General features: G+C 41.2%; 2 protein-coding genes across 4 annotated transcripts in view; one reads left to right on the forward strand and one right to left on the reverse strand.

Moving 5' to 3' along the window:
- The window catches only part of strada (STE20 related adaptor alpha), a 58,130-nt gene extending 42,172 nt beyond the window's left edge, over positions 1-15,958 (reverse strand). The window contains exons 1-3 of one of the 2 annotated variants that reach the window (XM_072249289.1): positions 15,910-15,958; positions 4,676-4,731; positions 3,644-3,701 (exon numbers count right to left, since the gene is read on the reverse strand). In XM_072249289.1, coding sequence (XP_072105390.1) covers positions 3,644-3,701; positions 4,676-4,687 — 70 coding nt within the window. In that variant the 5' untranslated portion in view covers positions 4,688-4,731; positions 15,910-15,958. Of the gene's footprint in view, positions 1-3,643; positions 3,702-4,675; positions 4,732-15,909 lie in introns of those variants that run through there. The other variant, XM_072249290.1, reaches the window with a different exon arrangement.
- Positions 15,959-16,335: 377 nt separating this feature from the next.
- The window catches only part of ddx42 (DEAD (Asp-Glu-Ala-Asp) box helicase 42), a 60,212-nt gene continuing 49,648 nt past the window's right edge, over positions 16,336-26,899 (forward strand). The window contains exons 1-3 of one of the 2 annotated variants that reach the window (XM_072249279.1): positions 16,336-16,612; positions 18,256-18,483; positions 21,444-21,603. In XM_072249279.1, coding sequence (XP_072105380.1) covers positions 18,263-18,483; positions 21,444-21,603 — 381 coding nt within the window. In that variant the 5' untranslated portion in view covers positions 16,336-16,612; positions 18,256-18,262. Of the gene's footprint in view, positions 16,613-18,255; positions 18,484-21,443; positions 21,604-26,899 lie in introns of those variants that run through there. The other variant, XM_072249280.1, reaches the window with a different exon arrangement.

The raw sequence follows: 26,899 nt of genomic DNA on the forward strand, positions 1-26,899 counted from the left end.
AACAATATTCACAATTCTGAGGCAGCATCAGCATATACAAAGATGTGTGATAAAACAGAATGTCAGTAACGAAACAGCTTAGAAATCAGGAATTTTGCACGCAAGTTAGATAACGATGTGCACTAGATTTTTCAAAAAACTCCATTGGGCTGTGAAGGGTTCCTAAGGAGGGCCTAATTTTAATATTCCCCATTGAAAAGTGTGTATTTATCTTTTAAACTCTCCTGAGATTTGGCAAATGCAGGGATTCCAATAGATAACATTGTTCAGAGAACGGCAAAAGAAAAGTTTAAAAGATTTTAAACATTCTGTCTGTGATGAACGCACAAAGTTGTCACTTAAGTATTAGATTCAATGCTGCAAGACCTCAGACACAATAATAACTGGAAGACGTCACTTTAATGCTAGCTGGAGATTTTTCATCTAATGCTCCCACAAGGTACTAAAGCAGATGAATTGACTCAAATTACGAAATGTGGAACTTAAACACAAAGAGTCAGCAGGAAGAAGTTTGATGAAAGATTTATGCAAACTGCTACATTACTTCATTCTGATCCGATGCAAGCTGTTTTCCCAAATGTTGCGCAATACTATGAATGGCCAACATTTGCATGAAGGAGCTATATAGCGCCAAGAAAATGATGCAAGGCAGGCCATGAAAAAAAATACTTTCTTTCCAAGCTTCCTGGACAACTTTTGCAATATAAATCTACTGACAGTGTGACATACAGTGATGAAGTGGTACATTTTCTTGCTGAATTTTTTTAAAACTCTATTGCCACCTAGTGTACTATCACATAATCTTGGAACTAAAAGAAGCGGCTCCAATCATGCTAATCAGGAATCTCAATTCACCAGTATAATAACTGGTGATGTTGATGGGGAAAATGTCTTCATCCCTTGGACACCAATTATTCCATATGATCTATCTTTTCAATTCAAGTAACTTCAGATCTCTGTTCAACTTATTTTGCTATAAACATTAATGATGCGAAGACAACCACTAAGTGCCATTAGCCTTGGTCTCAGAACTCAAAGCTTTTTCCCCCCATTGTCAGCTACATGTTGGTTACTTCAGACCTGGAGATAAAAATTCAAAGTAATGAAATATAGTAAATTCTGGAGAACTTTAACAGTGAAGTTAAGTAAATTTACATATTGTGTATAGGTACTGAACATACCTGCTAAAGAAAACCATATTAAATGTAATTTTTGTATGCATATTTTCACTATGTTTTTAGTGATAACTTTAGTTAAATAACATAATTTTAATCCCCTAATTATATTATTCACAGAATAATTATATATTGAGGTGAGATTTTATTTCATTTACAAGAAGTGTTACAAAACCCAACTGCATGGAAATACAGGTGTCTCCTGCTTTTCGAACGTTTGCTTTACAAAACCTCACTGTTACGAAAGACCTACATTAGTTCCCTGTTTTCGCTAACAGAAGGTGTTTTCACTGTTATGAAAAAAGGCAGCACGCGGAAAAAAAAGCGCACGCCCCGGATTTGGAACTGCATTCGAGCCAGCATTACTTAAACACGTGCCTGTGGGCATCCGTTAGCAAGATGAGTTCTAAGGTATCGGAAAAGCCTAAAGAGCTTGTAAGGGTGTTACACTTAGCGTAAAACTAGACATAATTAAGCGTTTCGATCATGGTGAATGAAGCAAAGACAACGCGAGTTTGGCTTGTGGAAGCTGACGAAGATGATGTTGAAGAGGTTTTGGCATCCCATGACCAAGAACTGATAGATGAAGAGCTGATGCAATTGGAAGAGGAAAGGATAACAATCAAAACCGAATGCAGTAGCGAACAGACTGAAAGTGAAGCCGTCCAGGAACTGAACATGAAACAACTGCGTGAGATTTTCGCTGCAATGATAAAGTACGACTTTAATTTTGAAAGGGTACGTAGGTTTAGGGCAAATTTGCAGGATGGTTTGAGTGCTTACAAAGAACTTTATGATAGAAAAATGCGTGAAGCTAAGCAGTCAAGCAAGCCTTCTACATCAGCCACAGCAGACAACGAACCTCGACCTTCAACACTGAGGCAGGCAGACATAGAAGAAGATGACCTGCCTCCCCGGATTGATGAGATGACACCCCAGTGTCCCCACCACCCCAACCCCTGGGCCGCAGACTGATACATTGCCGCGGAGAATGCAGCGGTAGCCCGGGATGCACCCAGCACATCTTTAAGAAAAAAGCCGAAATAAACAAGCTAATTAATTAGGTGCCACCCGGCACGTAAATGTCGGCCCAGATCAGAGGTGATTGCTGATTTGTGTCACCTCTGATCTGGGCCGAAATTTACATGCCGGGCGGTACCTAATTAATTAGCTTGTTTAATTCGCCTTTTTTCTTAAAGATACGCTGGGTGCATTCCGGCCACCACTGTACCCCTGCATGCTTTGCAGATCGGTATCGTTTGGTGTCCTGGAGGTTGGGGACCACTGCACCACCCCAACCTCCGACGACTCAGCCTAACACACCATCATCAATGTGCTCGGCGCTGTCTTCCCAATTCCACTGTACATACATTATTTCTACTTTATATAGGCTGTGTATTTTTATGTGTTATTTGGTATGATTTGGCAGCTTCATAGCTTAAAGGTTACTGGAGAGAGTGTTTCTGCCAAGAGCACTTGCGTGAGATTTTCGCTACCGAGAACAGTGTGGCAATGATTGTAGAGAAGTATTTCTACTTTATATAGGCTGTGTATTTATCATATCATTCCTGTTTTTACTATACGTTACTGTTATTTTAGGTTTTATGTGTTATTTGGCATGATTTGGTAGGTTATTTTTTGGGTCTGCGAACGCTCACAAATTTTTCCCATATAAACAAATGGTAATTGCTTCTTCGCTTTACGACATTCCAGCTTACGAACCGTTTCATGGGAATGCCCTACCTTCGGATGGCGGGGGAAACCCATAAATGCAAGCACTGTGAATGCCATTATGGCAGCTAGCTTAATAATAAAATAAACATTTAACATCTGAGGCCGAAAAGGAAAATGCTGGAAGCTTTCAAATGTTGAGAACTGTAATCTTCCAATCATAAAGATTTGCATTCAAATCTTTAACCCTAACAGAATAAGATCCAAATCAATAGCGTGTACACGGAATGGAATAATAATTGTATCCATATTGACACAAAATAAAGTAAAAATAGCAATCCATAGGGATCTTCAGTCCACACATGATGAGGTTAGATATGCAAGCTATTATTCTGTCTTGATGGCTTGAGCCACCCTTGGGATACGAACATCATTGGTCCCTTTAATTTCCTTTGGATGATGATGGTTATTGACTATTTTAGTTACATGTATTCACCACACATATTAGCAAGGAAACCAGCCTCTTAAGTGGAAAAATAAATGCATTCAGAATGCCAGTTAAGGGGGCATCAGAACAATCACCTCCAATCAGCCCATAGCAAAGATTTATCACAGCACAATGACATCAAGAACACAGATATGAAGTAAGTGACAGAGACAGTGATAAGATAGACAGAAGCAGTCAAGTAAAATACTACTGATATCTTAGATATGATTCAACCAACCCATCTGCCAATACCTACCTCAGTTTTCTGAAATGTAAATTTGTGATTGACAGCAATGATGCAGTAACTTACCACCAAACAGTCCCACGTCCTGCAGGCTCTCGACACTCAGCTTTTCAGACACCCACCGCTAGGCCAGCAATTCCAAAAAAGTGAAAATGTAAAAAAACACACCATTAACATTTTGCGATATGCTCTGTAGTATTTTGCAAGGCTTTCCCTGCTCTTAAGACACAAACAACAAAATCAGAAACTGATGAGCAAGCAGCATGTAATGGCCAACAGGCGTACTACTACCATGAGGATGCTGAAAACTTGCCTGCAATGTGGATCAGGTCAATGAAGATTAACACCATCCTCCTCACCAGAAAAGGCAGAAGGCAATGACCCAACAAATACCATACTCCACAATGAAGGAGTGCCACAAATTCAAGGAATAGGTATCTTATCATGAAGGACAATTCATTGAGCTTAAGAATCTGGAGGACTTTGTGCCAAAGTAACGAACATGGACGAAGAGGCATTTGGGATTATTTTTCTTTTCTTGTTATCATTAAAAAGAATATACAGTAAGTAACACAAAGACAAAAAAAAAGATCTGTGGTGATGAAATGCTTTGAGAGGTTGGTCATGGCCAGAATGAACTTCTGCCTCAGCAAGGATTTACTGTAATAGAGTTATTTATTTCTATCTTATTATGTAATGCTGCTGCTAAGTTATCACATTTCACGACACATGCCAGTGATAATAAACCCGATTCTGACTCAGTTGACCCCTTGCTCCCAGTTATTATTGGTCCTATTGAGAAAACATCCAAAGGTTGCATATATTTCATTTTCCTATTATAACTATAAATATACTTACAGTAGATGGTGGGGCAGACACAATTATAATGGTTAAAAATCCCTTTGGACAAGTTCTTTGATAGTAAAGGCATAAAAAATTATTGTAATAATGTAGACAAATTGAATAGCATAGACAGGCATCAGTCAGCATGAATGAGAATCCATTCCTGTGCTGTTGATTCAATGTTAGGTGATGGTTGGGTATTGAAACAAATAAGGAAAGAGATAAGTGCATGAACCGAAATGAAACTGCACTTACCAAAAATGACATGGAAAAGCTGGATTGTCACTAAACAGACACTTCCATTAGGAGCTCTAATATAAAACAGAACAGCATTATAAACACGTCAGGAAGAAAACACATAATTACACCATGCGAAATGATTTACTGGTCAGACAGCAACAGCAGATTATATTGCTCCCTTTCTATTCCCTGTTTAAAACTGAAAGATCAGGAACATGTTGTGTTTCCCAAATTCCACAATAGCACACTGCCATTCAACTCAAAAACAGACACTCATCACATTATCTCGCACAATGTGCCAACAAGCTGGTAGACTTTGCCTTGCAATTATGCTCTCAGTGAGAGACCAATGCATTATAGGAGGTAAACATCTGGTAGATTTTGCAAATGATATTAATTTCTTGTTTCTCAGGACATGGAAATAGAATTATACTACTCAACCCAAGCACAAGCTATCTTTTTTGCCAACCCTTCCAGAATAAGTACATAAAGTTGCAAGAAAAAGATTGTGAACCCTTTGCAATTACCTGGTTTTCTAAATTTACTCATAAAATGTGGTCTGATCTTCATCTAAGTCACAATAATAGATCACACCAAGAGCACAATGCTGAAGGAGGTGAAAAAGAACCCAAGGATAACAGCAGAAGACCTTCAGAAATCTCTAGAACTTGCTAAAGTCTCTGTTCACGTGTCCACTATAAGAAAAACACTGAACAAGAATGGCGTTCATGGAAAAATACCACAGAGGAAACCACCGCTCTCCAAAAAAAAAACATGCTGTATGTCTCAAGTTTGAAAAAAGACCACCTGGATGCTCTACAATGCTTCTGGGACAGTGTTCTATTGACAGGTGAGACAGAAGTTGAAATTTTTGGCAGAAGAGCCGTTTTTCCTCTGTTTGGAGGAAAAAAGGGTGCTTCACACCAACACCAAAACCTCATGCCAAATGTGAAGCATGGTGGAAGGAACACCATGGTTTGAGGCTGCTTTCCTGCCTCAGGGCCTGGATAGCTTGTAATTGTTGAGGGAACAAGGAATTCAAAATTGCATCAAGATATTTTACAGGAGAATGTCAGGCTAGCAGACTGTCACCTGAAACTTAATAAAAGTTGGCTAACCCAACAAGACAATGATCGGAAACACAAGAGTAAATCAATAACAGAATGGTTTAAAAAGAACATCCGTGTTTTGGAATGGCCAAATCAGGGTCCATACCTTAACCTAATCGAGATGCTGTGGCATGACCTGAAGAGGGCTGTTCATGCAAGGTTATCCCAGAAATATCAACGAACTGAAACAGTTTTGTATGGAGGAGTAGTCTAAAATTCTTCTTCACCGTTGTGCAAGTCTGATCAGCGGCTACAGAAAATATTTGGAGGTTATTGCTCTAAAGGAGGTTCTATCAGTCCCTAACTCCTGTTAGGGAATGAGATAGGGCAGGTGACGGAGGTACGTGTTGGGGAGCACTTCGGGTCCAGTGTTCACAATACCATTAGTTTCAATATAATTATGGCGAAGGATAGGACTGGACCTAGGGTTGAGATTTTTGATTGGAGAAAGGCTAACTTTGAGGACATGCGAAAGGATTCAGAAGGAGTGGATTGGGACAATTTGTTTTATGGGAAGGATGTAATAGAGACATGGAGGTCATTTAAAGGTGAAATTTTGAGGGTACAGAATCTTTATGTTCCTGTTAGGTTGAAAGGGAAGGTTAAAAGTTTGAGACAGCCATGGTTTTCAAGGGATATTGGAAACTTGGTTCGGAAAAAGAGAGGGATCTTCAATAAATATAGGCAGCTTGGAGTTAATGAGGTGCTCAAGGAATATTAAGAAAGAAATTAGAAATGCTAAAAGAAGATACGAGGCTGCTTTGGCAAGTAAGGTGAAAATAGATCCAAAGGGTTTCTACAGTTATGTTAATAGCAAAAGGATAGTGAGGGATAAAATTGGTCCCTTAGAGAATCAGAGTGGACAGCTCTGTGCGGAGCCAAAAGAGATGGGGGAGATTTTGAACAATTTCTTTTCTTTGGTATTCACTAAGGAGAAGGATATTGAATTGTGTAAGGTAAAGGAAACAAGTAGGGTAGTTATGGAAAGTATGACGATTAAAGAAGAGGAAGTACTGGCGCTTTTAATGAATATAAAAGTGGATAAGTCTCCAGGTCCGGACAAGATATTCCCTAGGACGTTGAGGGAAGTTAGTGTGGAAATAGCAGGGGCTCTGACAGAAATATTTCAAATGTCATTAGAAATGGGGATGGTGCCAGAGGATTGGCGTATTGCTCATGTGGTTCCATTGGTTAAAAAGGGTTCTAAGAGTAAACCTAGCAATTATCGGCCTGTGAGTTTGACATCAATGGTGGGTAAATTGATGGGAAGAATTCTTAGAGATGGTATATATAATTATCTGGATAGACAGGGTCTGATTAAGAACAGTCAACATGGATTTGTGCGTGGAAGGTCATGTTTGACAAATCTTATTGAATTTTTTGATGAGGTTACTAAGAAAGTTGACGAGGGTAAAGCGGTGGATGTTGTCTATATGGACTTCAGTAAGGCCCTTGACAAGGTTCCACACGGAAGGTTCATTAGGAAGGTTCAATCGTTAGGCATTAATATCAAAGTGGTAAAATGGATTAAGCAGTGGCTAGATGGGAGACGCCAGAGAGTAGTGGTGGATAACTGTGTCAGATTAGAGGACGGTGTGTAGCGGTGTGCCTCAGGGATCTGTACTGGGTCCAATGTTGTTTGTCACATATATTAATGATCTGGATGATGGGGTGGTAAATTGGATTAGTAAGTATGCAGTTGATACCAAGATAGGTGGTGCTGTGGATAATGAAGTAGGTTTTCAAAGCTTGCAGAGAGATTTAGGCCAGTTAGAAGAGTGGGCTGAAAGATGGCAGATGGAGTTTAATGCTGAAAAATGTGAGGTGCTACATTTTGGTAGGACTAATCAAAATAGAACATACAAGGTAAATGGTAGGGCATTGACGATTGCTGTAGAACAGAGGGATCTAGGAATAATGGTGCATAGTTCCCTGAAGGTGGAATCTCATGTGGATAGGGTGGTGAAGAAAGCTTTTGGTATGCTGGCCTTTATTAATCAGAGCATTGAGTATAGGAGTTGGGATGTAATGTTGAAATTGTATAAGGCATTGGTAAGGCAAAATTTGGAATATTGTGTACAGTTCTGGTCACCAAATTATAGGAAAGATGTCAATAAAATTGAGAGAGTACAGAGGTTTACTAAAATGTTGCCTGGGTTTCATCTCCTAAGTTACAGAGAAAAGTTGAACAAGTTAGGTCTTTATTCTTTGGAGCGTAGAAGGTTGAAGGGAGACTTGATAGAGGTGTTTAAAATTATGAGGGGGATTGATAGAGTTGACGTGGATAGGCTTTTCCCATTGAGAATGGGGGAGATTCAAACAAGAGGACATGAGTTGAGAGTTAAAGGGTAAAAGTTTAGGGGTAACATGATGGGGGAACTTCTTTACTCAGAGAGTGGTAGCTGTGTAAAACGAGCTTCCAGCAGAAGTGGTTGAGGCAGGTTCAATGTTGTCGTTTAAAGTTAAATTGGATAGATATATGGACAGGAAAGGAATGGAGGGTTATGGGCTGAGTGCAGGTCAATGGGATTAGGTGAGAGTAAGAGTTCGGCACGGACTAGAAGGGCCGAGATGGCCTGTTTCCGTGCTGTAATTGTTATATGGTTAAATACAAGGGTTCACTACTTTTTTCAGCCTGGACTGTGAATGATTGAACAACGTGCTCAATTAAGACATGAAAAGTACAATTGTTTGTGTTATTAGTTTAGGCAGACTGTGTTTCTCTATTATTGTGACTTAGATGAGGATCTGACCACATTTTATGAGTAATTAATGCAGAAAACCACGTAATTACGAAGGGTTTACAAACTTTTTCTTGCAACTGTAAATGGGTAAATACAGAATAATGCTGCCTCAGCAAGGATACAGATACCAGCATAAAATAATGGGGAAAATGCACAAATAACAAGCAGAGAAAACAAACAGAAAATATTGTATGCTTCAAAAGCACGAAGGATCAGATGGGACAGAACTGTAAGATGATCTAAATAAAATTGGATTTGCCTCATGCGAGAAAATTCAGCAGGGTAATCGATGAGCTAGAGGCATGAGAAAACCAAAATGAAGGAAAAGGTTAGGGACTAGAAATTCATTATTATAGTACATGTTATGACCAGGAAGGCCCTGCTTCCATGCTTATAGCTCTGACTCCAGTACTATCTTCTCCAGAATGTTACAATATCTAGAATTTTCAGTGGTCACAATTTGACAAGGAAAAATTGTGAATACGTTGATAACTGTTTCCGTGACAAATTGTGACCACTGAAAATTCAGATATTTTTTCATTTAGAGATGTAACAGTGACATAAACTTGATGAAAGTGTAACAAATTGTGCTTGCAATGACAAGCTATTTGAGGCTTGGACACACACATAATTAATTCTCTTGTCGTGTTATTTGCAATAAAAACTACTGGTTGAAGATTTGGACATAAATGTAGGATATGACACAAAAATTGATGCTGTTAATGACATGGAAGATAATTATAGGCTATTGATGATATTGATCAGTTGGCAAGATGGGTCATGAAATGGTAGGTGGAATTTAATCCTGATACACCCTTAGAGGATTAATAAGATAGAAAATACATAATCAGTACAGGGTAGGGCCCTAAACAATTTTCAAGAACATAGTGATTTTGGTTTACAAGACCAGTGATCCTTGAGGATGGAACCACAGGTGGACAAGGTAGTGAAGAAGGTATATGGGACTCTTGCTTTCACTGGCCAAGGCATACAATAGTATGGAGACTATAAAACATTAGTTAGGCTACAGCTGGAGTATTATGCATAGTTCTGGGGACCACACTATGGGAAGGACATGATTGTACTGGAAAGGATACAGATGGGTCTCACCAGGATGTTGCCTGGGATAGAGCTTTTCCTTGGGCGAGAGGAAGTTCATGGGAGTGGGGGAACCAGATAGATGCGCAGAATGATGAGAGGCAGTGTCTCGATAAAGTATTCAGCCCCCACAACAGTTTTCACATTTTACTATCTTATTTTCTAAATTTAAAATATATTGAAGTAGGATTCTTTGAGCTAATCATGCATAATTGTGCATCATGTCAAATCAAAAGAAAAATTGCAAAACCTGTCAGCAATTTACTAAAAATTAAAAATCAAAATTGTGAGGCTAAAAAAAGTATACATCTCCTTCATAATTTGTACGCCAACTTTCCTCAGGTGCAATATACAGCATTACCTTACCAACTCACCCAATTTGTTGATGTACTGTAGAAAATTGGAAGATTACCAGTTTTCAATGAATTGATACGAATAAATACCCCTCTCTCTGTAAGATCCAACAATATGGTAGATTTTCAACAGACCAAACCAAAATGAAGACAAAAGAGCATTCAAGACAAGTCAGGGAAATTATAATGGAGAAGTACTAATCTGGGGAAGGGTACAAGACCATCTGAAAGGCACTGAACATACCTCGGAGCTCAATGCAGTCTGTCGTGAAAAAGTGGAAAAAATATGAAACTACAGCTACACTGCCTAGGTCAGGCCGTACCTCTAAACTTAGTCACTGGAGAAGAATGGCACTTGTAAGAGAGGCTACTGTGAATGCCAACAGTCACTCTGAGTGAGCGGCAGAAATCAGTGGTTTCAACTGGAGATGAAGTTCATGGCTGCACAATCTCTAAGGCCTTGCATCAAAAGGGTATTTATGGAAGAGTGGCAAGGAAGAAACCCTGGCAAAAAAAAAAGTACATCCTTGCCTGTAAAGACTTCCAAAGTACCACTTAGAACAGGGGTCCCCAACCTATTTTGCACTGCGGACCGGTTTAATATCGACGATATTCTTGCGGACTGGCCGTATGGGGGGGGGTTGTTGTTCACGTTCAACAGTGCGTGACAGGGACTGAGTAAAGGTGCAGCTGACTCATATTGTTTCATATCGCCAAATCATATCATTTCCGTGCGGCCCGTTACCGGTCCGGTGGTTGGGGACCTCTGACTTAAAAGATCCTGTAAAGATGTTGAAGGTGGTCTTGTGGTAGGATGAGACTGAAGTGGAAGTTTGTGGCCTCAACACTAAGCAGCATGTGTGGTGTAAATCTAATACTGCACATCAGCCAGGTAGCACCATCCCTACCATAAAGAGTGGTGGGGGTAGCATCATGCTATGGGAATGTTTTACAGCAGCGGGAACTGAAAATTTGGTCAGGATTGATGGGAAGATGAATGCTGCTAAATACAGAGAGATCCTGGATAAAAACCTGCTAGCTTCCACCAGAAAGCTTAAACTGTGGAGGAAGTTTGTCTTTCAGCAGAATAGTGGTGCAACGCACACTGCCAGAGCAAACATGGAGTGGCTTCAATGAAGAAATTTGATTTCATTGAGCGGGCCAGTCAGAGTCCTGACTTAACCCGACTGTACATCTCTAGCAAGAACTTACTTAAGATTGCTGTTCACCGCCACTCCCCAACTAATCTGACACAGCCTGAGCAATTTTGCAAGGAGGAATGGACAAATCTTGCTCCATCACTTTGTCCAAAGCTAACAGGGACTTATTCAAAAAGACTACTGCCCTGTAGTAACTGCAAGAGGTGGTTCAACTAAGCACTGAACAAAAGCGGATGAATACTTTTGAACTGCTAACATTTCAGTTTTTGAATTTTTAAGCTTTTCATGTTTTACAGTTGTCCCTGTTTTTGGGCTTTACTGTGAAAAAGGGAGCATGAGATTCACAAATAAAAATTCTCAGTTATATTTATCAAGATTCCTGGTTGTAATACCCATTTATGTTGAAGAAAAAAGGGTTGGGGCTGAATAATTTCATGAGGCACTTTACATCAGAATCCTTTATTAACGCCAAGTATGTGGACATGTACAGGGAATTTGATGCCAGTTTCCCTGAGCTCTCACTGTACAGAATCAAAAAGCAAACAATAGTACAAATAATCGTGAACTATATACAATGAGGTATACCTGTGTATGTACAGGTGGACTTGGTTTATAATAGACTAAAATTCAAGTGTTCATAAGACTGATGGCATATGGAAAGAAACTGTTCTTGTACCTATTAGTCCTGGCATACAGTGATCTAAAGCGCCTACCAGAAGGAAGGAGTTGGAACAGGTGATGTCCAGGGTGTGATGGGTCTACAGTGATGCTGCTTGCTCGCTTCCTGACTCCAGATGCATACAAGTCCTGGATCGAGGGCAGCTTCACACCAATAATCCTTTCTGCAGCCCTGACGGTTCTTTGGAGTCTATTCTTGTCTTGTTTGGTAGCTGATCCAAACCAGACAGTGATGGACGAACAGAGAACAGACTGGATTATTCCTGAATAGAATTGAATCAGCAGCTCCTGAGGCAGGTTGTACTTCCTGAGTTGGCGTAGATGAGTTAATAGTAATGGGGCTGTTTAGTAATAGATGAAAATCAAGGGCTGAGATTTTTAGAGGGATCTGATAAAAAAAAACCTTTCAAAGACAATTGCTGGAATGTGGAATCCACTGCTTGAGGCAGTAGAGGAAGGTACTAAGGCATTTAATAAATGTCTAGATGAGCACTTGATTTACTAAGGCATGCTTTCTCACTTCCAAAAAAGATCCTTAAAGTTTAAGGGTTTTAGGGGGATCTACTTGACCCAATGTTTGTGGTTTAGCAATTTCAGCAGTTATATAATAGATCTAAAAAGTAACACTACTACTTGAATGAATAGTAGTTTAACAATGAAGAACTATTATGTCATTTAATTGGGAAGTATCTGCATTGCATACAATTCAGAGGATCAGCAACTTTAAATTCCTCAGTGTTATCACTTCAGAGGACCTGTCCAGGGTTTTGCATACAAGTGCAATTACGAAAAAAAGCACACCAGCACCTCTACTTCCTTAGGAGTTTGTGAAGATTCAGCATGACATCTAAACCTTTGACAAACTTTCACAGATGTGTAGTGGAGAATATATTGACTGGTTGCATCTCAGCCTGATATAGAAACATTAAAAACCTCCCCACCATTGAGCACATTTACACAGGAAATATTGCCACCGGAAAGCAGCATCCATCATCAGGGACCCCCACCACCCAAGACATGCTCTCTTCTCACTGCTGCCATCAAGGAGGTGATACAGGAGCCTCAGGACTCACACCACCAGGTTCAGGAACAGTTATTACCCCTCAACCATTAGGCTCTTGAACCAAGGGAATAACTTCACTCACTCCATCACTGAATTGTCACATCAACCTATGGACTCCATCTCATGATCACGATATTATTATTATTACTTCATTTTGTATTTGCAGTTTGTTGTCTTCTGCACTCTGGTTCTCCATCCATTTGGTGTGGCCTTTCATTGATTATATTATGGTTATTGGATTTGTTGATATACCAACAAGAAAATGAATCTCAGGGTTGTATATGGTGGCATATATGTACTTTGATAATAAATTTAGTTTGAACTTCTTGGACCCAGTTGATCACCACTGATAAAATTGAGTTGTAAACATCCTCATCTTTGAAACCCATGTTTGCTTAGCAACAGGGTTATTTCAGGATGAAGACTTCCTTCAACTCAGGGCATGGTAGTGCAGCTCCAAGCCTGTGTGTAGTTTGCACATTCTCACTGTAATCACCTGGACTTCTGCTGGGAGTTCCTGCTGTAGCTTAACTGCCTACTGTTAATATCTCCTCAGTGCAGTTTCCAGAAGAAACAGTTGAGAAGTGACAAAACAAAACACCAATATGATGTCAATTGCTATTAAACACCTTCAGATTTCACTATACAGGCTACAAATACAATGGCTTCCTGCTAGTTGCTCCCCAGAGGTGAGAAGTAATGTTTATTGGGTGCTCTCAGGGAGTGATAACCCTGATAAGTCTGCTTCTGGTTGCAGTTCCCCCCCCCCCCATGTGTGGGTGCAGGACGGGACAACTGACTGGATAACCAAGGAGGAGACCCAGTGGAGGGAGGTCAGCACACACAAGCTCCACATCAACCACTCGAAGTACCAGGCAACCCAGATGCTACATCTGATGTTAATGTTTTCACCCTAGCCCCCTCCCTACACAAACTCACATGAATAAGTAACACAAAGCACCTAAGACAGTGTTCCATTAGGACTCCCCAACTGTATTGGAGACAACCACACCAGAATGGGGTTCGTGAAACCACAAAAGCCGATGTTTAACACAGAGCTGACCACAAGACAATAACTTTCCCAACCACCAAAACGAAGACTGTAAACAATGTCAATGTTAAATCTAAAGGGAAAAGGCAGTTTCAAAGACATCCCCCATTTACAAAAGTGAGACTCAGTACATGAGTCTCAGTTCCAAAGTAGGATCATTGACCTGAAAGACCAAATCTGATTTTTTGGTACACAGGTGTTGCCTGACTGCTGGGCATTTCTTGGCATTTTCTATTTTGCTTAAAAATTCTTGGCTCAAGGAATTAATCAGCTTTTGGTTTTATTAATTTCTCCAATATTATTCATACAAATTTGTTTAATGTTGCTTTAAAAAAAAAAATTTCGCTCCCTAGCATTGCCGAATAATACGTTTCATCTTCTGGAAGAAAAACCCCAAGTATTAGTTTAATTGCTGTCATAATTCCTCCATTATAAACTCTCCCAGCTCTGACTGAGTGATCTACATTGACCAGGTAAATACAAGTATTATCACTCACAAACACCAAGTGGATCATGCATCCCAGTCTGCTTCCATCGTCACCAAAGCCAAATTTAAATCAAGTGAATAAGCAGCAAAACTTCTGCCATGATTATCCTCAGAACTGGTGTCCAACAAGGGTATGCTCTCAGTCCCTTACATTACTTCCTATGATTGTGCAGCCAGATTCTGCACTAACTCCACCAACAAATCTGCAGGTGTGATCACCGTGATGTGCTGGATCATCAAACAATAAGGAGATGGAGTACAGGAAAGAGTGCTAAGACAACTATCTTTCCCTCAATGTCAGCAAAACAGAAAAACTAATCATTGACTTCAGGAAGTGGGAGAGGAGGTCAGAGTACAAACCTGTCCCTCGATGTTACTGAGGTGAAGATGGTTGAGAGCATTCCACCCAGATACATCACAAATGTTTCTGAGTGGTTTCTCTCTATGTCTAGGACTGATGGGCAGAAGGTAGCCAGCTCAAGTAACAAAGGTAATGGTTACTCCTCCTTCTGGAATGGCAACCCAGTAGAGAAAATACATCTTTCTGCCAAGACTACACACATTGTAGGAACCTTTTGGAATAGTAAAAAAAAATCCAAGGTGATAGCTAAAACAAAAAAACTCAACTGAAATATTCAGGATTATAAGCAGCATAGATGGGAGATGTAGCAGGAAACACTTCTCTTAACAGTGGAGAAAACCAGAGGCTTATGTGAAGTGTACCTGCCATTCCCTCAGGTAGTGCATACCAGATTCCAACCGATGCCTGCGTGAAAAAATATTTCCTTTCAAATAACCCCCCCCCCCACACACACACACACAATTATCTTTTCACGTTCCACAGGCAACACTGATTTGACCGAAACCTGTAAAACACGTCAATCGCTTTGTTACAAAGAGGAGTGTACAGCTCAAGTTGTCTCTTTTGTTAACATCTAAGCATCCAAAAGCCGAAGCCAACAAGAAATCTTGTTCGGCGACCTGCACACAAAATTTCCACTAAATCATAATGTGAAAATTAATAACCGGAATGCTTATGTAATAATGCTAAAGGACGAAAATCACAGAGGAGTCGCCTGATCTTGTTGAGAGTAATGCCCTGCACCACGAGCTTCCACCCATCCACCCGCCTGACGATCTAAACAAGGCCTGGTTTTCGCACTTCCAGCTGTGCAGTTCCCCCGCAGTACTGCATTAGAGTCAATTAACCAGGATTGGGCTGGATCTTAACCCGACACCTCCATCTCTGGCCACGAGGAGCGTCTCCCCCCCACCACCACACTGTGTATACAGAGCACCATCTCTCTAGCAAACAGGCAGCAGTTCCGCGGCCAGAGGCCAAACTATCCGGATACTACGGGTGCTCCTCGGTACACTGACTACAGACCTGCTACAGCATACGATCTCACATAACCAGCTACAAAACAACTCCAGCAACATACAAGGCGAGTTCCCACTGCTTTTCACAAACAACGGACAAACCCGGTTCAACAGATCCTCGCTCACCTTACTCCACTCAGCCTCGGCCAGCACTCTTATATGGGCGGAGACATCCACCGGATGTCCCGTCTCCTCTGTTCAATCTTACAGGAGCATTTCTACTGATTGACAGCCTAATCAAGCAAGGACAGCGCAATCCCTGACTGTAATTGGGCTATTTAATAATCAATCATATTCATCCTGCAGCTCGAGCCGCGGCTGGGATGTTTGCTGGTGACGTCGCCAAATACAATCGGAGTTTTTATTATATTTCTGTTTTCCATTTCGCTGCATCAACAAGCGACCATCAGTTTACAACAAAACTGCGGCTGTTGCTTCACCACAGACCAACATCACTGAGCAAAGACACCACGGGGGTGGGAGGGGGGAAATCGTGTCGTTACCCTTTGACCCAGTGACATCACGCAATTTAATCACGACATGCAGTATTATCGACGTTTTTAAAGTTGGCGGCGCACGGAGGTGGTGGTGGGTGGAGAAGGCGAAGTCGAGATCGGATCGGTGGCGACGGATTTGTGCGGAACAGCAGGCAGCTCACCCTCAGTTGACGGCCGGCAGTGGGCAGTGCGCATGCGCGGCGGACGGTGCAAGACGGGGTTTGGCTGCTTGGTGTGCGGGTCGGGGGAAAAAGGGAGTAGGTTTGACGGAGAGACGGACGGACACGGTGCTACCACCTGATACTCTCATAGTGATTCAGGCCGACACTTGGGTAAGGTGCATGATTCCGGCGATCTAGTTTAGTACTAGCCAGGGCTCTCAGGCCTACTGTGTTACGAGGCCTAAAGTGGTGCTTATTCTGCTTATCTTCCCCCACCCCCACCAGTCGCCTTATTTATTTAGCGATACAGTGAGGAGAGGCCCTTCCTTTACTCCGTCCCGCTCGTTGCGTCCCTCTTTCTCTTATGCCCCACCTCGCCCATTACCTCCCCCGCTGGTCATCCCTCACCACGCCGATTGCTCTTCCTCCTGTGCCCCTACCCCACGACACTTTTCCTCCCGCCGAATGCGCGCCCACTCCTGCCTGTTGCCACGCCTCTCCGTCTTAACGAGTTTTTTTTGTTTTGGTTACTATCTCGATTTACCGGCAACAGCTAAGGTCCAATTTCTTTCTAACGGTCTGGTTCAAATGATGGAGTAAAGGTCAATCGCACAAAATGCAAGCCAAATAATGCAGAAATGTTGCTAATTGCAACATCAATCAGCACCTGCTAATACGACGATCTTGAATAATTTTCCTTCCAGTATTGGACCCCGACGTCGTATGAAAGCTCATAAAGAAACCATCCATGCACAACCATCTTAAATCCAACCAATATTTGCATTGCATGGAGGAGTAGGTCATCCTGCCCTCAAGCCAATTCAAAACGTCGACTGTACTTCTTCCTAGAGATGCTACCTGGCCTGCTGCGTTCACCAGCAACTTTGATGTGTGTTGCTCCAATTCACTGAGATCTTGGTTTCAACTCCACCGTCATGATTGTCCCTCTATCCTTGATTTCCTCTTTGTTCCCAAAAAGACAAAATGCACGTAATGTCAATAAAGAAAATGTCTCCAGTGAAATCTGCAAGAAATTAAATTGAGTATAAGAAAGTTGTCACTCACAAGGTATGAGACAACGTAAGATTGATTGTCAGACATAAGATGTTACTCTGTGTGAAGCACCACTACTCTAACAGACAGCATAATGTAGGGAAAAAAAATTGATTTTGTAGGTTCTACAACAAATAACCTATCAACACTAAAGAGACAATGTTTGACATTGTTGGATCTATAGTGAAACCAAATGGCTTGAATGCCCATCTTGGTCACTCATTTAAATGTAATCACATCTCTATGGTGTTCAGTCAAAAAATGCAAGAAGAGAAATACCAACCCACAAGATCACTTGTAGAAACTACTCTTATTTGGAACAGAACTAAACCATGAGAGTTATGAATGTGACACAATACTGTTGCTTGGTCAGGAGCTTTAATGTAATAATATTTTTCTCCTGAAAGTACTATTAAAATGTCACATGGCTCAATAAAGTAAAATGTTAAAAGTATTTTTAGTTTACTACTGGCAGCCTTGATTATGGCAATCTCCCCGTATTACCATGTGTTAGTTGTCAGATATCCCAGTGACTGCATTGAGTATCTTTTTTTAACAGATTTACATTCTGGTGAGCAGTTGTGTAGTCTCTTTGAGATTTTCTTATTTGGATAGTATAGTTGATTTTCTAATTCTCTGAAACTGTGAGAGATGAGTTTGAATGTACTGAAGGATCTTTTTTTTAATCTGTTACTGTAAGATAAATCTTTGGGTTGAAGGTTTTACAGAGTTCCAGAAATTCTTGTTTTATGTTTCTGCAGCTAAACAATGAATTGGAATAAAGGAGGTGGTGGTGCAAAGAGGGGCTTTGGTTTTGGTGGTTTTGCTATTACACCAGGGAAGAAGGAAGAACCAAAACTACCAAAGGCAGCACACTCTGTATTCGGTTCACTGGGCCCATCAAGTGGCTATGGGAAAACCCAACCGGCTCAGACACCTTGCTTCTATAAAGTGGGATCTAAGCGGCCAAACTTTGATGAAGAAAATGCGTGAGTATTCAAAGCTATTTGCAGATTGTGAACACAATTTAGGGGGAAAAATGTAAAAGAAATAACCTCATCACCTGTAGGAGCAAGAGAACTTTTGACTTGTTTGAAAATGTAATTTAAACACAAATAATTGGAAATGACTTCAATTTCCGTCTTTAAGTTTTCCGTTAAATGTTGTGTCTCGTGTAATGTGTTTTCATCTATCATTGCAAGATGACAGGTAATACCTATACTTGAAGGTAATTGTAATGCAAACTGATCCCCCTGCGTTTATATATCATCGCAAACCAGAAGTGAGCCATATGAAATATTCTTATGTAGTAGTTCCAGTATATGAGGTATTCAGCCTTTGTTTTACTTTGATTCAAAATAAAAGAATAGGCAGCACGATAGCGTAGAGGTTAGCACAATGCTTTGCAGTACCAGTGACCTGGGTTCCATAACCACAGCTGTCTGTAAGAAGTTTGTACGTTTTCTCCGTGACCGTGTGGGTTTCCTCTGAGTGCTCCGGTCACCAGCCTCTCCCACCTCATCCCACAGTCCAAAGACATACCAGTTGGTAGGTTAATTGATCATTGTTATTTATCTTGTAATTAGGCTAGGATTGAATCAGGCGGGGGGGGGGTGGTGAGGTTTTGCTGGGCAGCATGGCTCGAAGGGCCTATTCCGTGCCGTATCTCAATAAAATAAATAAGGAATCCCAGGCAGAAAAAAACTCAGTTCCAGAGAGATTTTGATAGAATATGAACTGATATTGAAAATATGAAAATGTTTTCAATGTGGAAAATTGCAAAGAGGATAATCAGTGGGAATATGAAAGGAATAGCAAGAAATGCCTCATGGAGTGAAATGAGGTTGAATCTATTAGTGCAATGAAGAAACAACAGGGAAACAAAACATAAACATGGGATTGTGCAGATGCTGGAAATCCAGAGTAATAGACACAATATACTGGAGAAACTTAGCAGGTCAAGCCGTTTCTATGGAGAGGAATAAACAGTCTATGTTTCAGGCTGAAACCCTTCATTAAGACTCCCTGTAAAAATCCACAATTGTAGTAACAAGATGTATATCAATAGCTTGAGGTATTCAATTGGAAAGGAAAATTAGTATATAGAATTCATAAAGCTCCACATACACATGATAATATCTACCAATGCTTGGCAAGGATTGTTACCAAAATGTTTTATGCTTGTCATCTGAGTTAGCCTTTCCTACTCCGTCCTTGCTGATTTTGCCTCACCCAGAGGGTTGTGCTCCTTCTTACCCCGGTGTTCAAGTCACCCAGGAAAACCAGTCTTTCTTTGGAATTCAGATACGAGTTTTCTTAAGATGAAAGGCCTTGGTCTCAATTCAGTACTCAAATGCATATTAGTGATAATTATACTAGAGGGTAATAATAAATTGTTTCTATGTTAGAGTGAGCCCAAAGGGTCATGAGGTGTTCACTAATTCTACAGAGTGAATCCTTGTGATACCTGACTAGAATCAGGTTTATTATCACCGACATATGCTGTGAAATTTGTTGTTTTGTGGCAGCAGTACAGACTAGCTCTTTCCTGAGGGCAAAACTGTTTGTGTAGACTCTTCTTGTTCCAGTTTGCCCCTCCAGAAGAAAGTGTAGCCACATTTTTCTTTAAACTGGTTATCTCCTGTTCATCGTATCTAGCTTAGAGTGGCAGCATCCATGTAAAACCATGTTAGGTTTTCAGCTGTGATCTTGGAACTGTGTTCAGGTCTATCGCTGTTGCAATCCTCTATTAGTTTCCTGAAGTCCCAGGTCCTGAACTTCATATTGTGGAGCAAGTTTCAGATGCCAGCTATCATATGGGCTTCACAGATTGAGCTCTTGATCCACTTACGACTGTGTCTATGCCCACTGGAGACTAGGCTCTGTTGCAGGAGTATTATTGCTCACATATTAATGGGAACAAGTGTAAGTGCTGCCCAGTATGTGTATATTTTCCATGCACATGCACACATGTAGGCTTAGGCACTGCACCGCTGCCCACTGCCTCTCTCCTGGATTCTCACTTACTTGTTCTTTAGCCAAGCCCATAGCAGCACCCATTCCTGGTGCTTGGTTCCAGTTTCACACCGAGTACACCCCCAAACCCTGCTGGTGGTGACATACCACATCTGTCCTAGACTCTAGATTTGTCCACATATAGTACCCAATTGCATTCCCAGTCCCTGACTGCCTGCAAACTTAGGTTCCCAGATCCCAACTCCCAATTCCATTCGCATTCCTAACCACATCAATCTTTGGTTCCACCTATAACCCGAACCTCACACTCCCTGGTTCTACCTGCATTCCTGTTTGCACAGTTTCCTGTCCCATGCACACATCTCACCACACCCATCCCTGACTGAATTTTACTAGGCCCCACATCTCCAGTTGCACTGGTCCCAGGTTCTACCCTTACACCTAACAATACTGCCCCCCAATTCTGTCCATCTGATTACCCCAGTCCTTGGTTTTGCTCATTCATATAATCATAGCATTTCCCAGTTCCTCTTGTAGATCTGTCTATACCAGTTTCCAGTTTTGCTCACTTACTACACTATTCCGTGGCTGCAGCCACAGAACTATTCACATTATTCCCCTACCTAGGGCACAAATCTAACCACACCATTCCCTGACTTCAGCTCCAGACCTACATTTCTATTCCTACATACCTGACTACACTCCCTGCAACCACACCAATTCACAGCTCCACCTGTGCACTAACTATATTGATCTCCATCGCCACTTCATGATCATGCTAAGTTGGCTGTGTTGTGAGTTATTCACAAGCATATTTACAAAATCCTATGTTTACAAAGGACTTTACTTCAAATCTAATGTAATAAGTATATTTTTCTCTTTGTAATTTTAAATGGAAAATTTATATCAGGTTCTTTTTTTTTCTTTGTTACTTGTATCTGGAAATCTTTATATTATTGGTTTGATCTTCTAGGTATTTTGAAGATGATGATGAAGAAGACAGTTCAGCCAATGTTGACTTGCCATACATACCTGCAGAAAATTCTCCAACCAGACAACAATTCTCTAGTAAAGCTGAGGACTCTGATGACAGCGAGGAGGACCCTTTGGATGCGTATATGGCTGAAGTGGAGGTGATTTGAAATTCTAAGTTAAATTGTTTGCTTTAATTTTATTGTAATTGATACTTAAAACATGTATTTGAACACTTTGAGAATTTTCATCAATGCCCATTCATTGTGCAGTGGAAGCAGACTGCAAGTGCAATTCTGCCCACTGCATTTCAGGTTGTACATTAACCTCAATCCCAGACCAGAAGCATTTCTCAGGTCCCTTAGAGAGATAATAAAGATTATGAGTTAATATTCTGCTTCAGGCTGTCCAATTTCATTGTTTCATGAAGGTGAAGCTGAATGAGCACAAGATAGTGCAGTGGTATAGCTAGAAGAGTTGTCCACGTGTCTTTTCAATGCGATTGTGTCTGCCTCTATTACATCCTCTGACATATACCTACCATCCTCTGTGATAAATTTGACCTTCAGATCCCTTTTAAATCTTTCCTCTCTCCTTAAACTTATGCATCTAGTTTTGGACTTGTGTGTAACAATCCCAGCCTATCCATTCCCACATTATAATTCAAACTCTCCAATCCTGAACCTTTTCAGCATCCTCTCAAGTTTCATCACTGCCTTCCTATATTATAGCAATCAGGACAACACACAATATTCCAGGCGAGGTCTCGCCAATTGCAGGGCTTCCCAACCTGGGGTTCTCGGACCCCTTCCCCTTGCTTAATGGTATTGGTCCAAGACACAAAGGTTGGGATCCCCTGCACCAACGTCTTGTATAGCTGCAACATAACATCACATCTCTTGTACTGATTGTCCCATCTTATGAATGTAAGCATGTTGTACACTGCCTTCCCCTCCATGTCTACTCATGTTTTTGCACTTCTGATGGAGGTTTGTTTCTGGATTTCTCAGTCATTCCCAGGGGATAATCTTTCATTGTGGGTGACACCTAGACAGCTGTGAATGTTGGAAACGCTACTCATTCATGTATTTCTTACCTTTGGAATGTACAGTGATGCAGTACAGCACTCATGGCTACTGGATGATCCATTTAGTAGGAGTGGTGGAAACAGAAACAATCAGTATCTTCCAAAAGGCAATAAATATGCACTGGACAGAGTAATTTTCAGGGGTTTTTGAAAAAGATCAGGTGAATGGGACATGCAGGTTGAATCCACCATGCATTGGCATGGATTCCATTTTTCAAATGGCCTTCTGTGCTGAAGCACTTATGATTCTAGCAACTCAAAGCAAATCAAAATTCTTCTGCAACTGTTCTAGGTTGTATCAGGGTCTGTTCACCCCTCACCTCTGTGTTTGCTGAAATTATTTTAACATTGTCATTGTCATAATCATGATTTTAACAGTATCATGAACAAAGTGGATGAACTGAGAGTGTGGACCAGTACTTGGAGCTATTATGTTGTGGCCATTACAGAGACTTGGATGGCTCAGGGGCAGGAATGGCTACTTAGAGTGCCAGGCTTTAAGTGTTTCAGAAAGGACAGGGAGGGAGACAAAAGAGGTGGGGGCGTGGCACTGTTGATCAGAGATAGTCTCACAGCTGCAGTAAAGGGAGGAAGTCATGGAGGGATTGTCTACTGAGTCTCTGTGAGTGGAAATCAGAAACAGGAAGGGGTCAATAAATCTACTGTGTTTTTTATAGACCATCCAATAGCTACAGGGACATTGAGGAGCAGATAGGGAGACAGATTCTGGAAAGATGCAATAATAACGGGGTTGTTCTGGTGGGAGATTTTAATTTCCCCAATATTGATTGGCATCTTCCCTAAAGCAAGGGGTTTAGATGGGGTTGAGTTTGTTGGGTATGTTCAGGAAGGTTTCCTGACACAATATGTAGATAAGCCAACAAGAGGAGAGGCTATACTTGATCTGGTATTGGGAATTGAACCTGGTCAGGTGTCAGGTCTCTCAGTGAGAGAATTTTGGAGATAGTGATCACAATTCTATCTCCTTTACCATAGCATTGGAAAGGGATAGGAACAGACAAGTTAGGCAAGTGTTTAATTGGAGTAAGGGGAAATATGAAGCTATCAGACAGGAACTTGCAAGCATGAATTAGGAACAGATGTTCTCAGGGGAGCGTACGGCAGAAATCTGGCAAATGTTCAGGGGATGTTTGTGTGGTGTTCTGCATAGGTACGTTCCAATGAGACAGGAAAAGGATGGCAGGGTACAGGAACCATGGTGCACAAAGGCTGTTGTAAATCTAGTCAAGAAGAAAAGAAAAGCTTATGAAAGGTTCAAAAAAACTAGGTAATGATAGCGATCTAGAAGATTATAAGTCTAGCAGGAAGGAGCTTAAGAATGAAATTGGGAGAGCTAGAAGGGGCCAGGAGAAGGCCTTGGCAGACAGGATTAAGGAAAACCCCAAGGCATTCTACAAGTATGTGAAGAACAAGAAGATAAGACATGAGAGAATAGGACCAATCAAGTGTGACAGTGGAAAAGTGTGTATGGAACCGGAGGAGATAGCGGAGGTACTTAATAAATACTTTGCTTCTGTACTCACTATGGAAAAGGATCTTGGCTATTGTAGGGATGACTTACAGCGGAATGAAAAGCTTGAGCATACAGACATTAAGAAAGAGGATGTGCTGGAGCTTTTAGAAAGCATCAAGTTGGATAAGTCACTGGGACTGGGCGACATATACCCCAGGCTACTGTGGGAGGCGAGGGAGGAGATTGCTGAGCCTCTGGCGATGATCTTTGCATCATCAATGGGGACAGGAGAGGTTCCAGAGTATTGGATAGTTGCAGATGTTCCCTTATTCAAGAAAGGGAGTAGAGATAGCCCAGGAAATTATAGACCAGTGAGTCTTACTTCAGTGGTTGGTAAGTTGATGGAGAAGGTCCTGAGAGGCAGGATTTATGAACATTTGGAGAGGCATAACATGATTAGGAATAGTCAGCATGGCTTTGTCAAAGGCAGATCGTGCTTTACGAGCCTGATTGAATTTTTTGAGGATGTGACTAAACGCATTGATGAAGGTAGAGCAATAGTTGTAGTGTATATAGATTTCAGCAAGGCGTTTGACAAGGTACCCCATGCAAGGCTTATTGAGAAAGTAAGGAAGCATGGGATCCAAGGGGACATTGCTTTGTGGATCCAGAACTGGCTTGCCCATGGAAGGCAAAGAGTGGTTGTAGAGGGGTCATATTCTGCATGGAGGTCAGTCACCAGTGGTGTGCCTCAGGGATCTGTTCTGGGACCTCTTTTCTTCATGATTTTTATAAATGACCCGGATGAGGAAGTGGAGGGATGGGTTAGTAAATTTGCTGATGATACAAAGGTTGGGGGTGTTGTGGATCGTGTGGAGGGCTGTCAGAGGTTACAGCGGGACATCGATAGAATGCAAAACTGGGCTGAGAAGTGGCAGATAGAGTCAACCCAAATAAGTGTGAGGTGGTTCATTTTGGTAGGTCAAATATGATGGCAGAATATAGTATTAATGGTAAGACTCTTGGCAGTGTGGAGGATCAGAGGGACCTTGGAGTCCGTGTCCATAGGAAACTCTGTGCAGGTTGACTCTGTGGTTCAGAAGGCATACGGTGTATTGGCCTTCATCAACCGTGGGACTGAGTTCAGGAGCCGAGAGGTAATGTTCCTATGTCTATGTTTCCGTTGTCTTGTCTCATTTTAGCCCCTTCCCTATCTCCTAGCCTTCCTGAGAAATTCTTGTTCATATAGTTCTAATCTCTTGATTATCTCCATTTTTTATGATCCAAATTTTTTTAAGAATGTGGTCTTTTCAATTTCTGTTTGGCTTTATGTTTCTGAAATCTTTCCTTTGTGAGTAAGGTTTTGGTTGCCTTCCCTAATTTGCTGTTCTTCAGTCTTCTGGCACCTCACCAGTGGTCAAAGAGTATTTAATAATCTATCAAGGCTTCAGCGGTCTGCACCCTTGTCTCCCAGAGCAGCCTAGATTGCAACTCATTATTTGGTTCCGACTTACCCACATCTAAAATCACCTTTCTAATGCCATAGTAAGGCTGTCGGAATCTATGTAGTAAGCCTAAATCCTGGTAATTGGGATTAACGCAAGTGGGTACTTTATAAATTGATATGGACATGGTGAGCTGAAGGGTCTCTTTCTGTGCTGTCTGACTTTATAAAGTTTATAAATGGATTGTATTCTCAAGAAAAGTTTACAAGCAAGTGGGTGATCACCAAGCACATAAGCCTGCATAAAGGCAGCTAAAATTACAAAGTAAAACACAATCTGATCCTAATCCAACAGTTCCCCCTCCCACGTTGATTCTAAACATGACATTTTGAATCAGTATATCATAAAATTCAGAAGTAGAAAAATTTGCAGTACCAGCATTGAGTATGAGACCTTAATCGTGTCCCATGGTTAGCAACTTCACTGCATGTCTTAGTGATTTATTCACTGTAATCCGGTGGCATAGCCACTGAGTCAAAGGTTACTAGCACATCAGAATCAGGTTTGTTATCACCGGCATGTGATGTGAAATTTGTTAACTTAGCAGCAGCAGTTCAATGCAATACATAATCTAGCAGAGAATAATAATAAATAAGTAATAAATAAAATAAAATAATAAATTCATTAAAGTCAGTGCTCGCTGTCTCCATCTCCACTTCCTGGTGTCACCACAACTCACAGTGCTAGCGTGCATCTGCTCACTTTTTCCTTCAATCTTTACTGCTTATCAACAGCACTTGATAAGGCCCTTCCCACCAAGTACCCAAATGGCTCCTTGTGATTTCTTGATCAGGACCCACTTACCAGGAATCAAGGTGTGCCGTCTTTCTGCTGGATCGCTCCGGGCAGCAGAAGCCTGTTGAGAAACAGACTTAATAACTTGGGTTAGAGTCACACAATAGTCATCTAAGCTGTCTGTCATAAGGTGTATATCAGCCTCTTCGAGGTCAGTAGCTCTGGGTAATGACATAGATTGTCCTGTCACCACCTCAAATGAACTTGGCTTGGTGTTTTTGTTTGAGTTTGCTCTGTAACCCATAGGCCATGGGTGCACCCTCCTCATGATACTTAGTCAGTCTTTGATAATTCCAGTCATTTGTTCCACCTATCCTAATGATTCTGGATGATGGTGATAGTGGACAAGTTCCCAAGGTGGGCAGAGGCAGTTCCAGTAAATAAAGTCACTGCCACAAAAAGCAAAAACTCTGCTAGATGGGGATTGCAATGTTACATTGAGACTGACAGGGTTATTTTGACTTCATTTGTTCCTTTCATTCCCTCCCATGCTGCCATTGTTGCTGCCTCATCTAATGTATTTACACAGCTTTAACACAAACTATGTTTTTTACTCTGGGATGGGTATGGGCTGTAGGAAAGGAGTCAGTCATTTT

Source organism: Mobula birostris, chromosome X, assembly GCF_030028105.1.
Source record: "Mobula birostris isolate sMobBir1 chromosome X, sMobBir1.hap1, whole genome shotgun sequence".
Taxonomy (NCBI): Eukaryota; Metazoa; Chordata; class Chondrichthyes; order Myliobatiformes; family Myliobatidae; genus Mobula; species Mobula birostris.